Below are 24,081 nucleotides of genomic sequence, written 5' to 3'. Positions count from 1 at the left end.
AGTATGTTTGAGTTATTTTGCTTACACTTTATATTATTTTGCTTAAATATCGTGTTATTTTGTTACAATAATATGTTATTTACTTCAACTTCAACTCATGCTATTTTTAATTTACATAAAATAACAAGTACTTATTTAAAAATAATATGTATATAAATTGAAATTATAATTTCACATCAAAATAATATTAACAGCGTTAAGTTTTTAGACAATCGAACACTTCAAGAGGTACTAAATTTCTGGACATGAACACATTTGAGCCCTTAAATGGCTTCAAATCAATTGATTTATTAGAAACCCAGAAAATTGGAAGAAGAAAAGAGGAGAGAGAAAGTGTCTTTGATTTAGAGTTGGAGTAGTGAGAGGAAGAGAGAGTGAGTGAGAGTTAGAGGTTGATTTTTGGAAAATTAGAAGAAGAAAGGAAGAGAAAGTATGTGATTTTGAGTTGGAGTAGCTGAGAGAGGGTGATAGAGAGTGAGTGTGGGAGGAAGATGACTCTGGAAAAGGGTGAAATAACATACTCCCTCCGCGTTTTTTAAGTGACACAGTTTGACCGACACGTAGTTTTAGAAGATTTTATTGACATTAATAAAATAAGATGTTAGTGGGGTAGGTTGGAGGAGTGAGAAATGATAAAGTAAAAGAATGTGAGAGGAAGTGGAGACCATGAAAGGAGTGAGAAATGATAATGTAAGAGATAGTGGGGTGAAGATATATTATTAAAATGTAAGGAATTTCTAAAAGAGAAAGTGTGTCACTTAAAAAAAACGATCGATTAAGGAAAGTGTGTCACTTAAAAAAACACGGAGGGGTACATTTATGTAATTTGATTTAAATAATCCAACCTTTAACGTATTTATTTTTAATAATCCAACCTTTTGATTATTATACAATAATCCAAGCTTTGGGGGGTGTTCTATTTTATTAGGCCAAACAGGTCACTTGACCTATAATAATAGGTCACCTGCCACGTGTTGCATTATTATTTGTCCAGATATATAAATGGATCAAATTATGGAGATAATTAAGTTCGTACTTTTGGGTCGTCGTTTTGCCATAGCTAGAGGTACTAACGATCTTTGGACTAGTAAAATAGGTCAAAGCTCAATCGGACGGATCCTATAAGGTCACACAAAGGGGCTAGATCGAGCATTAGAGGACGAGGCCCATCATGGGCCTCATCACTCTAGGTGGCCGGCCATATGGGGATTAAGATGTGGTTTTGGGCTTCGTGCCCTAGTCTAATTATAATGAGATTATAAATAGACTAGGTGTCTAGTTTTGCAAGTACAGAAAATAAGCTATTAACTGATCAGTGTGATCAAACCCTAATTAGCAGACACGAAACCCAAACCCTCTCATAGTCCTCTCTCTCACACGGCTCTCTCTCCTCCTCCTAGGCGTCGGTGGTGTGTCGTGGTGGTGGTGGTTCGTGCGGTGGTCGGTTGTCCGTAAAGGTGGTGATCGCGGTTTTCCTCAATCACTCGACCAATCTAGTATTAGTGGACGGCTCGTTCGAATCTCGTGGACTAAGTAAAGGAGCAACGCTTGGGGCTCTATTCTCTCCCTGATTTGCCTGTCAAATAGCTTCGTGGAATTCACGCGTCATAGGTATGATTATGTGTCTTGTGTGTTATGCATGTGATTCTTGGGATTGGTACTTGATTGAATATGATTCATGTTATTTCCGCTGTGTAGTACCTATAAACTCCTACAGTTACTACACCAAAATGAGTAGGGAAATGTAGGGAATCCACTATTGCTAAAATGCTACTCCGTAAGGAACAGTAAATGTCTTACTTTGACTAGCTTTAACGATTTAGGGTCTATTTTCTTTACCTTATTTTTAGTTCAGTTCTAATAAGTTTAGTTTCAGTTCTTAATTTCCCTCACTCATAAAATATTCAGTTCAACTCCAATAAGTTTAGTTTAGTTCAGCTCAGCTCAATTCAATCAATTAGAACAGGCCCTATGGGATCTTGTTAGATTCATCTCGACTTATACAATTTAATATCTAAGGTTTATAATTTTTACATATTGGTAACTAATGATATTAACAATTGAAACCATGCATCGACAAACGTAGAAAGAGAAGTGTTGCAACTATAAAAAAAAAACAAAGGAAGTATATATCTTCTCCTAGCAACCCCAGCACGCCACCTTATCCTTTACAACTAGTTACCATTCACGTGGCAATTTCCAATTGGTCAATGTTTTATTTTTAATTTTTTAAAAAAAATTCTGAAAAATAAAATAAAAAATAAAAACTTCTACATCCTATTTAGAGGTAGGGAGATGCAGGTAATCTATCATATTATGGTACCATGTAAAAAGGATTTGTAGAAAAGTTAAATATTATATCATATCATATATAATAATTAATTATTAATATATAGAGGTAAACTTTTAGCCAGGTTACAAAAAAAGTTAGTTTAGAATTATATTTGGATAGAATTTTAGGATAAAATTGTTAGTATAAAGTTTTTATTTTCGATAAAATACCAATATTTCAGATGCATAAATTGAATTATAATATTATTAAAAAAAATTATAATTCTAAAAAATTATCATATAAATTTATTTTTTATATCATAATATTTTTTATATGAAATAAACTATACTGTCATTTGAATTATAACTTTCTATTCAATAAATTTAAAAGGTTCTCTTATTGACATCTACCTTTAATCCTTTGTATTATATGTCAGTTCATAAGTTATTGTCATCTTGATATATATGTAGTCTATTTTATAAACTGAAATCATCTTAAAATATATATTGTCAATAAAACTACACTAGTTTGCGGCCATTCATTGAAATTAAAAGATACTCTTACTAAGCTACCATTATACTCACTCTGTTCTTATTTTTTTGTCCCATTAATCTATAAGATTTAATATAGTCATATATGTGAGATCTTGTTGGATTCGTTTTTCTAATTATGACTCCCTCCGTTTGTATTTGTTAGTCCCATATCCTATTTTAGGTGTTCAATTATATCTACATGTATTGAATATATTCAATTTTAACTCCTTGTAAATTGAAGGTAGATTGGTTAATAAAATGTGAAAAAAAAAAAATTTGATTGTGGATTGACGTCATGGCTTTAAGACTAAGGAAATTACTCACTTGAATTATGCAATTATGGTTGATGCTAAAAAAAATCAAAAAACTTAAATAAGACAAAACTAATTATGAATTTTTTTTTTTGTACTTTAATGTTAGATTCTAAAAATTCTTATTTTTTGTGATTAGTTCCATATAAAACTATTATATGAAGACAGAGGGAATATATGATTATAGAAATGGAGATATATACATTTTCACACATGTCTTATAAATCGTGAAAGTCAAATGAAGCAAAAAGAAATAGTGACAAAGCTAGTACTATACTTCATTTTATAAATTAATCACACCTTAAAATATAAATATGTCCTATATCCCAAACTATAGTCATTTGAACTGTAGCCTCTGGTCATTCATAGGTTAGAAAGGTACTTCTATAACTTTATTAGCTACCCTTAAAGTTACTATTATGGCACAGTTTATCAATTATTGTCAATTTAAAAAAATATATAGTCAATAAAATCAGTAATGTTGTCATTTGAACTTGGCTTTTAGCTACCCTTATATTTATATATTAATATATTTAAATTTTTTTTTTGGGTGAGAATATTAATATATATATAATGCAATTTATCAATTATTGTCAACTTAATATAAAATATATGGCCACTAAAATCAATAATGTTATCATTTGAATTATAGCTTTTAGCTTCCCTTATACTCAGTACTATATAGTGTTGTTTTATCAATTACTGTCAACTTACAAAGTATATGTTCACTAAAATCAATTATGCTGTAAGTTGAACTGTATCTTTTATTTACCCTTATACGGAGTATTATATATTGCAGTTTATCAATTACTGTCAACTTATAAAATATATGGTCACTAAAATCAGTATTGTTGTCATTTGAACTACATCTTTTAGCTACCCTTATACGGAGTACTATATATTGCAATTTATCAATTGTTTTTAACTTATAAAATATATAGTCACTTAAATTAGTAATGTTGTCATTTGAATAATAACTTTCGGTTATTCATTGAAATTAAAAGGTACTAATATTTATAGTTATTTCACAATATGTCCAAGTTTTCAATTTTTCACCGCATCTCATAGAGATTTCACAAATATGCACCAAATTAAATACCCTTAATGACTATTGAATGTTAGCTTTGTTAGTAATTCATTATGCCCCAAATCAAGCTATGCCCAGATGCCAGATCCATGTATAACCAAATGATTAATAAAATAAAGCATAAAGTATTCTCTAAAGATTGTACCTTTGAAGTGCATTTGTTAGTTTAAACATAATAAAAAACTGCAAGTGCAATCCCAAAGTCCACCTGCACAAATCAAACCCATCTTGAGTGTATTAGCTTAGAATAGCGGACAATCTAAGATCCCTGAAGGCAATGTTTGGATAACAAAAAATGGAAGGAAAGGAAGGGAATTGAAGGGAGAGGGAGACAAATTTTCTTGTTTGGATAATATGTTGGGGGAGGGAAGGAGAGGGGGAGGGAAGGATCCATTTTCCCTCCTCCTTTAATAAAGACCATCCCTTCAAAATTGGAGAGGTTTGGAGGGAAAATGGAGCTCATCATTTCCTCCACTTTCCCTTCCTTCCTCTTCCTCCTATTTCCCTCCCTTCCATTTCTATTAAACGCGAGTCTGGGCCGCACCCGCAAACCAAGAGAGAGAGTCCACTTCACAAGTCCAAGGAGGTTCCATCCCAAAACCATATGACAATATGAGGAGTAGCCCCTTAGCCTTATAAAGTGTTTAATTCCCTCTTCTTCAAACAATGTGGGACACTTACATGTGGTGACACTTGAGAGGTTTATTCTTCAAAAATTTCCCTTCTAATTTGTTATCCAAACATAGCATAAGTGTGCTTAGGTTTAGGTGTTCTCACTTTAAGGATGTACTAGGTTGACAAATTTTTATTAAAATGAATTATTACGAAAATATGTTAATATAAAATGATGTACCAGTGGAAACTAATCAAAATCATGTTAAGATTTTTTTTTATAACTATATAAATATTTGTGTGAAAGACATGTCAAAATATTTTTATTCTATTAATTATATTGTCATAAATTAGGGTTTTTTTTTTTTTTTTTGGGAATAGATTAGGAAATTAAATTTTGTAAGATTTGTTTCTTTAATATAATTAAAAAAAAGTCTTAATTAAAACACAGCAAAAGATGACACGTGTCATTGTTGGTGTGTTTTTAGTATATAGTTACTGATTGATAATTAATTGTATGATCATCTATTGATCTTAGGATGTATTGACACACATATTAAGGAGAGGAGAGAGTGTGAGAAAGAATGGTAAAGCAAGTGGGGACATGAATAAATGCAAGGTATAAAACTTACCTAAAAAATGAAATGTGTCAATTAAAAATAAACTTCGTACTCCGTTCGTTTCAGAATGATGTTCCTGTTTTGTAAATCGATGCAAATTTTTATCCATCTTTGACCGCAAATATCTTTAATTTCACATTAGCAAAAATTATAAAAGTTAGATATTAATAATCTACTCATAAAGACGAATCAAACTAGATCCCACATGACTATATCTGCTCTTATAGATCCCTACCTTATAAAAAGTAGGAGATTGCACTCATCAATAGTGCAGGGACCTATATGCCCTTCAAAATATTTGTTTACTTTCTTACCCCATATGTAATTTCTTACATTTATTTTCTTCCACATGAACAAATGTAATGAGTGTTCTCTCTCCTTGCATTTATGCACCTTTATATTATTTATTTGTTTTAACACCCCCGATTACTAGCTAATATAAATATGAATTAAAGGAAAAATAAACAATTTTTGAATAAAATTGCGGAAGCATGCACCTAAATCGGAGGTAATATTAAAGGTGAGCAAATGGGTACCCGGTCAAAATTTTAGGACCCAGACTTGGAATTGGTAGGAACCGGGTCCTAAAATTCAGTTCCAGAATTGGAGTTGGTTCAACCGGGTCCTAAAATTTAGGAATTGGTATTGGAACCACCGGGTACCCATTGTATGTAATTGTTAAAATATAATACAAATTATAATTCCTATTTTAGTTAGGTTCATTTTTAGCGTTTAATACTTATATTTATATATGCATTAAGCTATTTGTATTTATGTTAGGTATTAATAATACTTTTTTAATTTACAAATTGGATACATTCAACATATTTTATTATTTAAAATTTATTTAGTTTAGCATATATTAGGTAACCGGGCACCCAATCGATTCCGGTTCCAAAAAGTTTAGAATTGGAATTGGGATTGGTTATAACCGGGTCCTTAATTTATTACCCGGAATTGGAACCACCTAGGTATTACCGCCACACTCAATAAACTGTCAAGTGCTAAGGCTTACAAAATCCCAATAAAACTAAGTGAGCTATTTACACAGCTTTACAAACTTGTTATAACAAACTATTCGAAAGACTTGAGCTCATTTCGCTACGATCACTTGATCAACTAACTAAAACAATCTTGTCTGCTCACCATTCAGGACAAATTCCAAAATAGATTGTCGCAGGGCCACCATAAGAAAAAGACATGGTCGCAAACTGATAGACCGTCGTCGAGCCTACCAAAGATAAAGTCCTATCTTGGTCTACTAGCTAATAGCAAGAGTAAGAAAGGGTCGAACCCAAGAGAGGCGTTGAATCAACCACCGAAATAATATCGCATAAATAAGCTAAATGAAGTCGAAATTGGTTTGGTTTTATGTAACAAGTGCTAGTTCAAGTCAACTAGAGCTAGGGGGAGATTAACTATATTTAGAGAGTTCTAGGGCTTGGGATATGCCACTCAATTTTGTCACAAATCACAATTAGCAAGTAGCAAACAATGGTAATTAGGGGATGATATAGGGGAAGTCATCTAAAGCACCCAACTACTCTCTCAAGCTAGAGGGATTACTCGAATTATGAATACAACCTACTCTCGTGGTTACAAAGCATAAAACAAGTGTTAATGCATAATCACGATGACAAAAACATTCCCTTGACTGGAAATTCCTATTCTCATGGTATTTCAAGTCAATTAAGCATAAGGGAGCTAACTCAAGTTCATCTCTCGATCCTTCGTTGAGAAAGCTTAGATAATAGTTCTAGCAATGGCCATATACAAGAACTAAGCAATTAAACCACTTAAGCTCAACTAATTAACACCTAACAATTACCAAATTAACACATGCAACAAGTAATTAGTGACTACATTGAGGGTTTTACCCAAACCCTAGAAAATTAGACTACTCACAATCCATGGAGATTAAAGCAATTAAGGATTTCAAGTAACTCATGAACAAGAATTAACCAAGGATTAAGCTAAATAACAATCCAAGCATACAAGAATTAAGCAAGATGATTAACAATCAAAGCAATTAAAATGGAAGAGAAGAGTGAGAAAATGTTACTAGAAGCTTCAACTTGAATATCAATGGTGGAACTTGTCTTCTACAATGATTGAGAATCAAATTTCCAAGCTAATAATTATAATCTAGCTAATGATTTGAGAATATTTGTGTTTCTACAATTGCAAACTAAGAGGAGGCACTAAAAACTTAGATCCGTACAAATGAGCTTCCAAGGTTATTTATATAGACCCCCAAATAAAAAGGACGGAGAAAACAAGAGTCGGGCACGGCTACAGGTCAGCACGGACGTGTTGAGGTTGGCACGGACGTGCAGCTATACCTGCACGGACGTGCTGATATTGGCACGTGCGTGCACCTGGGAGGCAGAAGGTACTGTTTTACTCAGGGCATCCTGCACGGACGTGCCGATATTGGCACGGACGTGCACCTGGGAGGCAGAAGGCTCAGTTTTGGCTGAGCAACCTACACGGGCGTGCTGGATCATGCACGGACGTGCTGAATAACCTGCACGGACGTGCTGAATAGCCTGCACGGACGTGCTGAGTTCTACATGGATGTGCAAGCCTTGAAAACAGCAAGCAGTAGCTTCTGGTCGTGCTGGAACACTACTGCACGGACGTGCCATACTTTGCACGTCCGTGCAGACTCTCTAAGGCCTTTATCTTCACTTTTATTCGGTTTTGCTCCATTGTTTCGGCTTCTAACCTCGGTTTATCATCCAAATGCCTCAAATGGTCGCCCTTGAACCTAAAAACCCAACGAAAACACTAACAACCCGTGAAGCAAGGGATACACAAAAGTTAAACAAAAATAGAGTAAAAGTGAACCAAAATGCCAATATACCAAGTAAACAAGGTTCGAAATTACTCTAAAATCGTATCAAATAACAAGTTATCACAAACACATATAACAGAATAAACAGACACACACGTCAGCAAAAAGCTGAGTAATCATCACATATCAGAATACAAAGAATAATTTAATAATCTATATTACTAGCTCAATTGAACAATGTAGTTCGAAACTACATTACACATTATACTATGAAAATAACCTTTATCAACTCAACCTCGAATAATAATACGAACCTTTACTCAACTCTCTATCCCATAAGTGTGCCATGCTCATTGTTCTATACCTAGGTTTGGACATGAGTAATTCGAATAATAAATCAACAAGTATAAAAACTTGAATACTCTCAATAACCAAAATACACCTTGAACTAGACCACATACGGGCCAATTCCCACTGTAGGGGACCATAGAAAAATAAATCATAAAGATTGTACCTCATTCTTAACTCATGATCATTATCTCTTTAACAACATGCCAAGAACTAATTAAGGTATATAACGCTGAGCCTCAAACCAAGAACAAAATAATAATGTTTACCCTTTTGATCTCATAGATCAAATAATAATTCACAAACTAATAAATAGTATATCATTAATGGCACATGTTCCCAAATAACATAATAATTCAATTTATAAATATCTCAACTCTTAGGGTAATCAAACTAGCACCCAAAAGTTATTAAATCTCAACCAAAAAATAATATTAGAAACCCTAAAACCTCAAGACAATTGATGTGTCTATTTTATATAGTATTTTACCCCCGTCCCTTGGTCATAATTAGTAGTGTTTTTGGCTCTTTAGAGCCACTTTTATTACTAATTGGTGTTTTCCAGTGTTTTCGTAGATTTGGTTGACTTTTGCAGGGATTTATGCTTTTGGAGTATTTTCCCGAGATATTTTGGAGCAATCACGAGCATTGGAGAAACACGACCAGAGTTTATAGCCCAGGGCCGGTTAGAGACATCGAACCGGTGATTAAGGGCTCGGTATAAGTGATACCGGGGCATTTGGACCGAGTATTCAAGACCCAAAGAGGAAACCCAGATTGGCCTGAAGAATTGGAGCCCAATCGAAGTCCAAATAGTGGCCCAAATGATCCGCCCGGCCAAAAAGGCTGGCGCCCGGAGGCGCGCCTGGCCGGGCGGAAGAAGCGCCCGGTGACGCGCCCGGCCGGGCGCGAGATTGCTATTAGAGATAAAAAAGGCACACCCGATCGGGCGGTGCCTCGCCCGATCGGGCGCGTGTATATTTAGGAGACGATTAGCGTCGTTTTAATTTGTTTTGGTTTAGGATTTTTGTACGGAGTATAAATATTCCCCCGCAATACGATTTTAGGACCTCTTCTTCTTCTCTTAATCCCTCTTCTCTTAGACTTTCTCTCTCTACTTAGTTTTCTCTCTCTAAACTCTCTCTCTCTAAACCTTTGTTTTTATTTCTTTAATTAATTCCAGATTTATTTCGGTAACGATTTCTCTTCCCTTAATCTTAGTTATTTATTTTATTCCTTTGATCATGATTTATTTATTTGCTTTGTTTAGTTTATATTTAATTATGTGTGAGTAGTTTAATTTCTAGGGTTTATGGGGATCTAATAAATAATATGAAGGAGTAATTTATTGTTGTTAATTATCAATGCTAGATTAATTTCCTATTGATTGATTTAATACTCTGTGACTAGATTAGGCCTATCTTTTATGCATGAGTTTGACAATGTTGATTCAAGAATCGAGAGATGAGAATTAATGTTTAGGTCTAGTTTCAATAGGCAAGTTAATTTATAAATGGTTAAGTCAAGATTCGAGAAATGAGATTTAATACCGGTAAATTAATTGTGTGATTGTAATAAATTGCGAGAGCCCTTTACAATCTGGTTAATTGATGCATTGATGATTGACTATTATTGATTGTTGGTATTGCATGATAATTTCTTATTGGATTGTTTTAATGTTTTACAATTGCGGCTTGTAAAAGTATAGCAATATTAAATTGATGAATCGAGCAGATGTTAATTTGATATTAAAGGCTATTTTCAATAAGAAATTAGATTTAATAAATTGCGAGAGCCTGTTAGATCTATGTTGGTTAATGAATTGCGAGAGCCTGTTAATCATGTTATTTATGCAATGTCAATGATTGATTATCTTATTTTACCCCGGAGTATTATTTATTGGTGAACCTATGCCGTAGATCCTTTATATATTATTTTCTCCCTGTTCCTACTCTTTTTAGTTTAGTTTCTTATTCAACTATAATTATTGGTTACTTAAATAGTTTAGATTATAATAATAAATTAGGAGTAAAAAGACTTGTTTCCCTGTGAAAATCGACCCTACTTCCCTATCTACCTTAGTTAGTGATTTAGGTAATTATTTTTGATTATGGGATACGACTTTACCCTGTCAACAATACTCCCTAGAGCAACAACATTAAAACCTTAGCATAGTTGTGTAATCAATTATGTACAACAACAATTATACGATACTCAAATCTAATCAAATCATATAATACCATAATAGTTAATCATATATACAAAGAGTACAAGTAATAAATCATATCACACATAACAATGCGAAAATACAAACATCTCAAAAATATAGTGTGTATAATAAATAATAATTAAACATGAAGTTTGTGTGATTACCATACGGATGAATTCGCTTCGGACTATGGCAAGAAATAGGCTATCTTAGGCTTTGATTTTACAAAAAATAAATAATATCATGTGACTTCTCCATTGATCTCATCATGATGTAACCATCAAACAAAACAATTGATATGATGATGAAAATTGTTGAACGAAAAAGAAAAGTTAAAGAAGAATCAAAGTTTTGGTATTGGTTAACAAATACCACGCACAAGAAAGGAAAACGGCTGCTTCCTTTTCTTTTATTAATAAAATACAATAACTTTATTAGGGTTTTTAATGATTTATAGTTCTTAAACAAGAGTTCTACTAGACATAAAATAGGAATTAAAAATTACTTTGTTTATTTTTTTTTCTATAAAATATATTATATAAAATCGTAAAATATTCGGGTATTACATTTATATTATAGGTAAACTAGCATTTTGGTCCGTTCGATGCACGGGTTATTACTTAGATAAATTTTCTTATAATGAGTTGTTTATTTGTCTTAACATTTTTTTTAAAAAAAAAAATAGGATATGGAAAAGACTATTACTTTATTTATTATGTTGGAAATGAAACACTTATTTTCTTACTTAAATTTGCAAGTTATGAAATGCATAAAGAGTGTTGAATATTATATTTAAAGGGAATATAAAAAGCAAATATTAAGGAATGTGACACATGATATATGAGTAATTTGTGATGACACGTGGCATATGAGAGATTTGTGGTTTTTGTTTTTAAAATACCAAGGACCTGTCAAGCAAAATTTTAGTTCCGTTTGTTCCTAATTTCCTTCTCTTATATTTAATTCAGTTTAATTTAGCTCAATTCAGTAAATTAGAACAAACTCTAAGTATAGATACATAAATATTATAGGTAAATTTAAAGTTATCATCTCATGGTCAAACTTAATAAGATGATTCCATTAGAGGGATGAACTTGAAAGATCTTTCAACTTAATTGATTAAATTAAATGAAAAATGAAATAATAATAATATCTAAAATGTTTGATATTTAATTGGGGGTTATAGTTTAATTGCTTGACAACTTTATCAATTGGACAAGCAAAAGATTGTTTCTTTGTGAAGGTCAAAATTAACGACTTACACATAATAATTGTGTTTAAATGACATTGAGACCAATAAAATGAATTTGATAATTGTGCAGCAATAGTTGTACTAGGAGGAAAGGAAATAAAATTGACTATGGTGAAAAGGGAAAAAAAGCAAGAAGGATGTAATCCCCCGTATTTTTAAAATATTTTATAAATGAAATTTTATTTTATTTATAATATTTATTTGTTAATTTTCGGAATTTAATTTCAAAAGTTTCAAATTATTAATCTAGGTCGAAAATTATTTGAACGAATTATTTTATGCACCTTTATTCTATAATTTATGTCCAATCAAACAAGCCTAACCCATTTGTTTACTTAATTGATCCATTATTTTTATGAGGCCCAATCTTCCTTTTTACCCTACAATAATTCTCTCCTATAAATACCCCATGAATCTCCAAAAATTTCCCACACAAAAAGGTTAGTCTTATTTTCATCCTCCTTTGTTTCATTATTTTGCTTAATGTTAATTTAATTGTTTTGGGTTTTTATTTTAGTATAAAAATTATATTTTTAGTATCAAATTATATTTTGATGATTTAAATATTATAAATTTCAGATTATATTTATGTTATAAATTTTCATATTTTATGAATTATTAACCTAGGGTTTTTAATTATTGAAAATCATGATTTTAGGGTTTTTATGAACAATTGATTTAGGGCTTTTATAGTAATGATATTTTGAAATTTTGGTGATTATAACTAATGATTAGTTTAATTTAATTTCAGATTATTTTGAACATGTAAATTCGTGTTTTAATTTTTGGATTTTCGTTCGTTAATATATTAATCCCGATCAGGTTTTGAACTCATCCGATTTTGATAAAAAAAAGTACAGTTTTCCATGTAGAAACAATGTTTTAAGAAAATTAACTACCTTTGGTAGTGAGCACCACCCTCTCGTGGCCAAATTCAGCCTCTAAATATGATTTTCGGGCAGTTTTTGATTTTAACGAAGTTTTTTTTATACCTAGAATATTATCTTTGAGTTTGATTAATAAAATTAATTATGTTTAAAGTTAATTAAGCATAAATTTATGTTTTTATTGAAGTTTTAAGTGCTGAAAATAGTTTCTAAGTATTACTTTTGATGTTTTATAAAGAGGGTTTAATCACCCATTAAAAAGGGAGATTATTAGGGGTTTTAAAATAATTTTAAGATTTTTATTAAACTTTAAAGTTGTTGTAATTTCATGTATAAGAGTGTATTTTAAGGTTTTCATGAAGAAAATTTAAAGGACTATATATAAGCCTTTAATTTTAACTAAAGGGAAGATTTTAAAGTGTTGTTTGATTTGGATTTTGAAGGTTTTAAAGTAAGTTAATATTGCTGTAAATTTGAGTGATTGGGTATTGATTGAGATGTTATTGATGTTATTGTTTGGTTTAGCACAGAAGTCTATTGAAGGTGATTTCTAGATAGTAAAGTGGCATACCAATTCGTTTGCTCAAGGTACGTACAAGTTACGAAACCTTGCTTTTAGGTGCATGTTTAAGGACGGATCGAGAACTTAGTATCATGTATAGGGATGACTAAGTTAAATTGTTTGGTTATACATTGTGAATTTCGTATGATGTGCACTATTTTATATTGCAAGAATTATTTGTGCTCTAATTATGCAAGATGCGCTTAGAGGCAAAGGTATGTGATTTGTGGAATGATTTATTTATTACTCATTCATGATTATTGAAATAGGATGAGTAACGGAAGAATTCAAGTCTTATAAGACGAGGTTAAGGTTTTGGGGTGCCTTATGCACTCAAGGTGTTTATACACCGAGGTAGTTAAAGGAATAAATCATAAATGTTGCTTGTCACTAATAAATCAAGAATTGAAATTGGAAAGTTGTTTTACTTGATTGAATTGATATTGGATTGATTGTATTGTTTGCATATGAGTCATCACCAAGTCTAAACCTGTAAATCACGTAAAGTGCAAGATGGATGAGCAATAAAACTCTGGATTGGTGCACTTATGGAGTAATGACAATCAGGGGTTGGGGTACACGGGGTGTTAGCCGTGTACTTTTCTCGAGGCAGTCTAATCTACGAGTCTCTTATTTCAAATATTTTTCAAAACTAGGAGTTAGGTGAGATCTCATACTAACTACGGTCACGGAGTCGCGCCCGTGGTCGTTGGATGTTTATTGATGTAAGGCATGGAGTTTTTCTTTTATTGATGTTCCAAATGGAGCATGGGTTGAACAACCTTGTCTATTGCGTAATCCAACGAATAAAAATAATGATTTACCTATTATTAATTAATGGAGTCTTAGTAATATAAATAGTTGAGTCATGTGTCGAGTCTATAAACTAATGATGCGTGATGATTGACTATTAGTAGCATGTTAGGGATTTCTTTTATGTTTTGCAGCTTGTATGTACTCAGCTTTGTTGATTGCGTGCGTTATGTTTCTTTCTTTGGTCATGGCCTTCGCCTTTCAATGACCCTGTGACGATCCAATCTTTACACTTGTAATATTGGGGAGCAGACTCATCACAGGTGTTTGCATAGTTTGGACTTGCATAAAGGTGGTGGGATTTTGAGTGGAGAGTTGGTTATTATTCGCTGTTTAGTTCTTTTCATAAGTTTACATTTATTTAAACTCTGGTTTTATTTATTTACTACTTTTGTTGGGTTTTGAATAAGGGTCTTAATGGTTCCAGCTTGTATCATTTAATTTGGTTTTGGTTATTGGTTTTGAAACTTATTTATAACTGAGTTAGTTTTTCCGCTGTTATTTTCTAATAAAGCCTTAACGTTTGAACACGTGGTGGTAGCACGCCAGTAATTCTCTTGAATTTTGTTCAGGGTATTTACAGGTTTTAAGAGATAATTATTGAGGTGTTACAAAGGAGGTCAAGGAAATTATCAAGGGTTTAAAGGATACAATGGGGTTGCATAAAGCTTTTTCAGCTGCATAACCAAATCCACGTTTTGGAAGAAAGTTACCATTGCAAGTTGATATTTCCTCTAATTGTTTGAATGTTAATTTTTATGCGAGTTGGGTGTAACTTTTTCTCTTTTTAAGTTTCATACATATAGTTAATCCCATATAATTTATGTAGAGTAATTACTAATTTACTAGGTTGGGTGAGAGTATACACTTGCAAATGGTAATGCTTCAGAAAACTTTTCTATTATTATATGCATATGCAATGTTAAATTAATTCTGTTATTATATAATATGCGCTCTCTGATTTTCGAATAACATTTAATCGAATCCTAATTTATTTTGTAGATATTTTTGCAATATTGCACTGTTGAATAATTACATAGATGTTTTATGAGGAAAAACTGTAAACAACTGAAAAAGTTGTGTAGGAAAAAACAAAAAGCTTAACCACAACCCAATATACACATTACATTAATTTATTAAACTATTTTCCTAAAAACCCTTTGCCGTGAAATATTTAAATACAACCACAAAATAAACATCAAGAAAGGGCAAGTCACTCCGCGCGTTGGCTGTCCAAGCTAAGAGAAATTTAGATGATTCACTCTTTTTTAAAAAATTCATAGGTTCCAAAGAAGAACATCATTGTGGAATGGAGGGAGTAGAGAGGAATACGTATCAACTAAAAAAAGCGGAGGTAAGTAATATTTTCGGTCATTCAATCAACAACGAAAGGTAAACCAAAGTTGTTTATGCTTCAAAATATATTTATAATTAAAGAAGATGATTTAATTTTTTAGCATCGTTTAAGGGTATAGTTCAAACGAAATTATTAAACAATTTTGGAATAATAAGTAGCTTCACATAACGAGTAATAATATAATTATGCTTCTAAAGAATATGATTTATATCATTTGATTACTCTAACCTACACGAATTAATTTAATTATATATATATAAATAAAAATAAAAATCGTACACGAGTTAAATGTAACAAAATTCATCAAATTTCTTAATTATATTGTCAATTACACCACAAAATAGTGTTCTTTGAACTACATCTTACCTATAAGATGATAGTCTTGTTTTATCTTTACCCTTATAATATTATCAATTTTTATTTCATTGTCAATATATAACACATATATATATTGTCATTTAAAGCAAACTAAGTGGTTATTTAAATTATAACAATAACTTTAATCACTACTAAAATATGAAGAAAAGGCATGAGCAACCATTACTAAAATATGAAGAAAAATCACTCAAGAAAAAGAAGATCACTCAAGAAGCTAAGAAAGATCACTAAAGAAACACAAATTAAAGATCACCAAATAAAATTAGAGCAATTAGTTTAGGGTAGGAGGTAAGGAAACAATGAGTGAGAGAGAACACTTAAGAAATATCACCTAATTTGTTTAGGTAAATTAGCTTAGAAAAACGCAATTTGTATAGGAAATAAAAGGCTTATAAAAACGTGAGAGAAAAAGACACCACACAAGAAATATCAATTGAGAAAATCATGGCAATTAATTCATCATCTTAAGAAAGAAAAAGAGAGGGTGATCCCTTAAGAAAAATTACTTATAAATAGGGTCAATTGGCTTTGGAGAGATGAAAGACCGATTAAGAACTATCACATTAAAAAATCAAGGCAATTAGCTTAGAAGAGAAAGAGGGAGACCACTTAAGAAAGAACACTTTAAAAAATCAAGGCAATTAGCTCCAAAAAAACACAGTTAGATTAGGGAAATGCTTAATTTTTCAAATGAGAGATAGAGTACTTAAGAATTAGAGCAATTAACTTATGAAGAAGCTTACTAATGAAATGATACCAATATGGCTAATTACATTTACTTAAGCTAATTCCTTAAGAGAGAGAGAGAGAGAGAGAGAGAGAGAGAGAGAGAGAGAGAGAGAGAGAGAGAGAGAGAGAGAGAGAGCATTTGAGAACGACCACCGCACTGAAGAAAAATCATTTTTAAAAAGAGAGACTACTTAACAAAGATCACTTGATAAATTAATAGAAATTAGCTTAGGTAAAAGAGTTACTAATTAAATGCTAGAGAGAGAGAGAACCCACAAAAGAGAAATCAATTAAGAAGAAAAGACCATTCTAGAAGAAAGACCATTCATTTAAGAAAAGAAAAATTACTTAAGAAGAAAGGTCACTTAAGAAAACAAAGATCACTTAAGAAAATCAAGAGATCAGATCACTTACGAAAAACTAAGGTAATTAGGGAAATTAGCTTAAGAAAGAAAATTAAGGCAATTATCTTAGGATAAGAAGAGTTAAAGAGAAACCGCTTAGTCTTTTATACCAAGATGTTCAAGTACTAAATATTGTGTCATGCTACAAAATTCTTAAAATAATTAAGTAAGTTAGATTTCAACTAAAAAAACAAGGAAAAATTGACACATAAGAGCATGATTAGGAAAGGGATCATAAGGATGATGCGAAAACTTGTGTAACTCTACAACATGACTTTCTTTTCAAACTCGTTTCTCCCACGACCATTAACAAGACACTATAGTTAAAAAAAATTAAATAAGTTATTTTTTAAAAAGAGGAAAAAAATATAGTTTTTTTTTTTTTTTTTTATTTTTATTTTTTAAAAAAATCATCCATACATAATCGTTTTTAAATATTTGCAAGAGTTCATATATAATGACAACTTAATCTGAATCTAGAAGCAAAATAAGCATATCTGAGTCAAAAATTAATAATTTTTTTTTTTTGAAAAAAATCATTCATAGGTAATCGTTTATAAATATTTGCAAGAGTTTGAGACAAAATAACCATTTAATCCGACTCTAAGCTAGAAGCAAAATAATCATATCCATTATCCAAATAAAAAAATTAAGGGTTTGTTCTCATTGACTGAACTCAATTGAACTGAAATGAAATGAATATTTTATAAGAGAAGAAAATTAGAAGCTGAACTAAACTGAGCTGAACTAAACTGAATTTCAACGTAAGAGAACAGACCATAATAATATCAATTAGTAAATCGATAAAAGAGAACATGTTGCTAAGAACATGTTGCAAGAACACGTTACTAGGTTTATACACCGTGGCAGGGCTCAAAGGAAATTGATGCCCCAAATTTCAATTTCCCTCCCAAATATAACGGTAACAAGCAGTCTACGCCACCCGCTTAAGGAGGCTCTTCCATGCCATCACCACTCCATCTCTCTCCTCCAAACTCCAACCACCACCACCACTTCGACCTGCCCAACTCAAGCCTCTCTCTCCTCCAATACTGCAAATTCAAGCTCAAATTCTTAACCTTGGCACCCATTGCAACCCTTTATTCAAGCTCAAATTCATCAAGCCCGGAAGGTGTTTGATGAAATACCCGGGAGAAATTCTGATCCCAACGCCATTGATTACGCCTTTTCCATTCAATATGTTGAATTTGTGGTTGGTTTGACTTTGTGTTGATTTAAATTGATTATCTGGGATGAAAGTGTGATCTTATAAATAGATGAAGTCTAGTAGAATTTGTAGTAAAAAAAATTGATTAAATGTGACCACAATGCAAGTTAGTTTGTTGTTATTCTGTTATATGCTTATGCCCTCTGATTAAATGAGAGACTTGGACATATTTTGATGTGGTTTGTGTTATTTTTTTTTTTTCCCTTGTGGAATTGCAGTTCAAACTAGATGAATTAGCTGCTGTTGTGAAGGATTTCAAGGAACCCGAAACCCTTACACTAACTGGGTTACACCTTGGTGGAGCAAAGTACATGTTTGTTGAAGGTGAACCGTAAACCTAAGGCTGTTATTCGTGGAAATAAGGTACAGAATAATACTGGTTGACCTCATGGTTTGATCCGAGTTCTGGCTTTGCTTATTCTTTGTTTTCTTTGCTTATTGTATGTCAGTATGTCACTTTCGTATTATAAAGAGGGTTCTTGAAAATATATAACACATTAAGAGTAGTTAAAGTCATTTATTGTTTTTTACATCAAAAGAGGGGTTCTTGAAAATATATATCACAATGAGAAGATTACAGTTAGCTTTATATGCCAAGAAAATATTAAAAGAAGTCCAAGAAATACTTTAGTAGACTAATAAAATAATAGGGGGGCCCTGAGTTTAGATGATAAGGATATAAGATTCTATCCTACAAAATTATAAATATGCCTCTTAGTGTGTTACTCTTTCTCATTTTCTCTTGGTCTTTTTTCATCGTTCCTCTCTTCAGTTTTTAGAAGTCCGTCACTTTTCTTGTTTCGTGTTAAAAGTTCAAGTCAGAAGTCTTGGAGTCAGACATTCGTATATTCTTGGCAGTCGTGGACAAGGCGGTTGAAATGTCAGCAGCAGATCTCCTTCTTCTTACTGGAGTCCGTCACTTTTTAGAAGTTATTGGAGTCAAGTTTTAGAAGTTATTTCAGCGTCACTTTTCTTGTTTGTGTTAGAAGTTCAAGTCAGAAGTCTTGGAGTCAGACATTCGTATATTCTTGGCAGTGGTGGACAAGGCAGTTGAAATGTCAGCAGTACATCTCCTTCTGCTTACTGGGTAGATATCAGTTGCGTTAGTTAGTCTGTGTTAGGAACTCAGTTGAGTTAGTTATTTGGTTGTGAATAAATGTGGGTGGTATTTGTCAGTAGGACTGATTTAGTACGAAAATAGATGTTTCTTTCTTTTCTAGATTCAAACTGTATCTGAATAAGAGACATTGCAATAATAATAGTATGTTTTTGTTGTTTGATAATCCTGCAACTAATTTGCTTTTGTTTTGATATATATTAGGATTTGAAGCCATTTTTTCAAAGGAGCACTTATGCTATAAATTGCTTAGTTTGAAATCAGGTTATAAAAAGAGAGTTGAGATAACAAGAAACATGGTCATCAAATTCTTTAAGTGAAAGGTTAAAAAAAAAAAAAAAAAAAAAAAAAAAAAAAAAAAAAAAAAAAAAAAAAAGAAGTGAGTTATTATGCTCATTTGGAAGTTGTGTGAAGCTATAACTATAACTATTGTTTCCTAGCTGCCTCGTATAAGAGAGTGCAGCTTGAATGTTAGTCTTTGTAGCCAAATGCACTATTAAAAAATGCTACGCTATAAGAAAAATCTTGAAGATGGAGTTCTTACTCTTCAATATCGATTTTGAGTACATTTTTTTTTGTAATGCTTGTACGAGTTGCAGATGCCACAAGAAATTTTGTCTTCTATTTTCCATCCTACATTTGATCATGGCTGTGTGGAAAACACTTGCAGCTCATCCTGCTATTTGGGTAGCCAGCATCTGCTTGTCTCTCGCCAGTTCCATATTTTCGTTCAGTTTCGAAAGTTGGATGGTGGTTGACCATGATAAGGTGTGTGTTAGTTGTAATTCTTTAGTGTAATCATGGTTAAATGCTTGAATGTTTTTGTGTTTTCGTGTTCATCATCGATTCTTTTTCACATATTTCGTGTTGTAGAAAATTTAATAATCCTCTACTTCCCTGGATTCTTTATTAACTAGCTAATTGATTTCTTGGTTGTGAAGTAAAAATATGCACTTCATATATAACTCATTTACTCTGTCTTTCTCTGCTATCTTTTTGATTTGGTTTATATTGTTACATATCTCTTACATATTTGATGCAGCAAGGGTACAGGCAAGATGCATTGAATGATACTTTTTGGTTGATGAGGTTTTTTGAGTCAACATCTTTGATATTAAGCCAAGTTCTTGCAAACTGGGCTCTAGACCATGGTTCTATGAAGGGTTTCAATTCTCCTTCAGTCATAACTATACTATTGGCATCTGTCAATCTTGCTTTCACCATCAGAGGATGGCCAGAATCATCAGCTCGGGGAAAGTTTAAGGAACATAGAGCAGCGTTTACTGTATTTATTTTTGGAGGTAAAATTGATGTGATGCATTCTTATTGATTGTGCAGCCAAAACTGGCTACATTAAACTTCACTTAGCTTGCAAATTACTCTTTATCCAATGTAGAGATCTTAAACAATGTAACATGCTTCCAATGTTATGATTAAAAAGAAAGTGATTGAGGAACTACTTATTGAATAATTCCATTTATGTTTTGCTTTGTATGGAACAGTTGGTAGAAAGCCAAGATTGGCTTAAGCATTTGTTAATTTTGATGTTTTGGTGAAAAATGAGGAAATAAATTTTGATTGATTTTAGAGGCATCATGAGGAGGATAAATGAAAACAAGAACAAGATAATGAAGGAAAATTAATTCGATATCCCTATGGCATGTGTAGGTGATTAGGTGTGTCTGCTATGTTGAGAGTCTCAGCACTTTTATTAAGTTCAATTGAGCTTGCCTGTGTTAAATTGCTGATACTACTGATGGGAATTAATGTTGGCCAGACCATCCAATCTTCTGTTAAATGTACTTTTAAGCTTGCTTACAATGCCATATTGTGTAGTTTTGCTTCGCCCTTTAAGTGGCTTGGGATGCCCCAACATCGATTATATTTGAAATATGTGGTTGGAAAATTACTTAGGTTTTTTGGATAGAGAATATTGGCTCCATGCCTTTTAGAATATTTAGGCACCCATATAAAGTCAATGCATAGAGTCAAGTGGTGTTTAAGTTTATAATCTTGACCTGAACGTCACATGATGATTGACCACTGTGGATATTAGACTACAAAACTTTATGCGAACTCTTTAGAACAAGTTCCGTGTAATGAAAACCTGACTCTTCATGTTGCGGGTATTCGGCTTTGTGCTTCTTTTATGTCTGTTACCAAAATGTATCCAAATTTATAAACATTAGAAGAAGAAAGCATGTTATTGAGGTACTATTGGTTTAGATGCCATGCCCCTATGTTCATATTTTTGGAAAAAAAAAATTTCTATAAATTTAGTGGCTTTGTGCCTTTTGTCAGACTGCTATGTCAGTCTGTTGCACCCAGGTGATTTTGATACTTGACCGGTTGGGTTTTAAGCTGTAGTTAGTAACACGTGTGAAGCATCAATTAGGCGGTTAGGCCACAACAAGACTATCGTTGTTGCTGCAATATTCACGGATAGGTATTATCTAGATTTCTACCCCAACCAGCAACACTATCCTAGTTCCACCCCCACCCCACCTATTCACGGGACTCCCACACCAAGATGAGTGAAAAAATCCATGGGTCAGATTGAAGGCTTTATCCTTGGAATTTATTTTTTCACCTTGTCTTTTTATATTTTTTTTCCCTAGATTTTCACTGTGGATTAAGGGGAGTAAGTTTACTTTTGGTTTTAGGCATATAATTTGAGTTTGAAGGCCATGTAGAAGAAGTTGTTCTGTGTAATATGCATCATACCTTCATTTGCAACACCCTGGCGAGCTTTGTTCTGTCACCTTGGATTTTTTTAAATTTCAACTAAAAGGACTTGAAACTTTGAATCCTTAACAGTACAAAGAGATTTTATTTGTATATTTCTGATTTCTATCTTTTATGGTCAATGTATTAAAAACATCACTCTGTGCCCCATTTATTTCACTTTCCTTTCCATGTTTATCCTCTAATTTATTTATTTATTTATTTCTTTTTTCCTCCATTATCTTCTTTTTTTCCATTGATGCTTTTGACACCTGACAACACACTCTTTCTATCCATGTCAAACGCATAATCTTCCCCCTTTTTTTGTGATGATTTTGAGTTATGCGAGCTGTAAATCAACTATTTAAAACTTGAATACCTTTCATCTGCAGGATGGAATGCAGAAGGAGATCTTCCTAAAGCTGGTTGAGAAGTTGGAAGAACATTGCCAGAATGTTCTTATCGGCAGTGAGATAGATTATCGCCAACTTGTTGCTCAGGGATCCAAAAGCCAGGTGAGAGCTGGTCTGTACTTAACAAGTATTACTATGCAGGACTTTTTTTAGCCTATCAACTCTACCTTGCATGCTTGGTTATGGTTTCCCTTCTTAATTCAGTTATCTCCATGCACAGGACAACTACTTCTGTCCTTTAGATAGCAAGGCATTGCAGGAATTTGACAAATCATGGTATGAGGTCACTAATGAATATGGAGGAATTGTGACAACTGAGTCTATTTCAGTAATGTTTGGAAGGTATTATTTTTTTTCTTCAAGTCTATTATGATTTTGTAAAGCCTGTTTGATTAATTAGTTCATTTATGCAGGTCTTTAGATGTTCCTCAAAGCTGCAATGGGGTTGCACATTTTTCATTTGAGTATCTTTGTGGAAGACCGGTAAATTAAATTTGCACGTTGTCAATTCTCTTTGCTTTTGGAGTAGTTTATATTAAATAAAAACATTTGTTTATTATTTCTGTTAGGTTGGGGCTGCAGACTATATTGCATTAGCTAAAAACTACCAGTCTTTTTTTCTGACATACCGGCAATGAGCATGCGTATCAGGGACAAGGTATGAATTGCTCTTTCTTTTCATGTGCTTTGTAGTGGGTAAAAAATTGAATAATTTCATGATTTTATCCAATATCAGTTTAGATCAATTTGAATATCCCAAAACTTAACAAAGATCTTCCCCAAGTAAATCTCTATCTTAGCTGTGGAAGCTTCACTTATGCTCTATAATCATGACATTAAATACCAGCTAATAAGTTATGTATTGGCCTATACATATCAGTTATGCATTTCAAATTATTACTTCCATACTTCTTTACAATTTTTTAAGATTATCTACTTAGCAAGTATAGTGCTGGACTATTGATATGGATGTAGACACTTGACAAACTATTTTGGACAAAACATACAAATTTCTTGAAATTTAGTTTGACACTTGGAGAGATACAGATATCCAACACTAGTGGTCAAGCCTGAAATCCTGAGACATAGCTTAGTAATTGTGTCAATTTTCTACACTTGCTCAATGAATTATTGTTATGTATACTGATTAGTTATGTCCAAATGTAATGCATTAACCTCTAGGAAACTGTTTCATGTTTGAGCAGTATATTTAATGCTTTGGATGTGTCAAATGTTATCGATTTCAGGCACGGAGATCTATTACTCTCATAGATGAACTATACAACCATCACTGTCGTCTATTTTGTTCTGCTGCTTGTTCCATTGATGACCTTTTCCAAGGAACCGAAGAAGGAACTCTTTTCAATTTGGAAAGGCAAGTGCTAGTTTCTTCATGCCTATCTTTGCTTTGTGAATTGTCTTGGGAAA

At 32.4% G+C, this 24,081-nt stretch overlaps 1 protein-coding gene across 2 annotated transcripts; it reads left to right on the top strand.

Annotated features, from left to right (window-relative positions):
• Nucleotides 1–18,541: 18,541 nt before the first annotated feature.
• LOC110717758 (uncharacterized protein C115.02c-like) lies at nucleotides 18,542–23,312 on the top strand. Of its 2 annotated transcripts, XM_021896525.1 has the most exons (6): nucleotides 18,542–20,284; nucleotides 20,559–20,817; nucleotides 22,633–22,755; nucleotides 22,874–22,995; nucleotides 23,067–23,136; nucleotides 23,223–23,312. In XM_021896525.1, the coding sequence occupies exons 3-6, from the start codon at nucleotides 22,639–22,641 to the stop codon at nucleotides 23,289–23,291; spliced, it is 378 nt and encodes a 125-aa protein (XP_021752217.1). In that variant the 5' UTR covers nucleotides 18,542–20,284; nucleotides 20,559–20,817; nucleotides 22,633–22,638; the 3' UTR covers nucleotides 23,292–23,312. The 2 variants fall into 2 exon arrangements, with proteins under 2 accessions (XP_021752217.1, XP_021752227.1); XM_021896535.1 differs by lacking the exons at nucleotides 18,542–20,284; nucleotides 20,559–20,817 and having other exon boundaries at nucleotides 22,033–22,755.
• Nucleotides 23,313–24,081: the final 769 nt, after the last annotated feature.

This window comes from Chenopodium quinoa, unplaced genomic scaffold (genome assembly GCF_001683475.1).
Source record: "Chenopodium quinoa cultivar QQ74 unplaced genomic scaffold, ASM168347v1, whole genome shotgun sequence".
In the NCBI taxonomy this organism is placed as follows: Eukaryota; Viridiplantae; Streptophyta; class Magnoliopsida; order Caryophyllales; family Amaranthaceae; genus Chenopodium; species Chenopodium quinoa.
The sequence above is the reverse complement of the archived record's forward strand: the minus strand, read 5'-3'. Positions and strand labels throughout refer to the sequence as shown.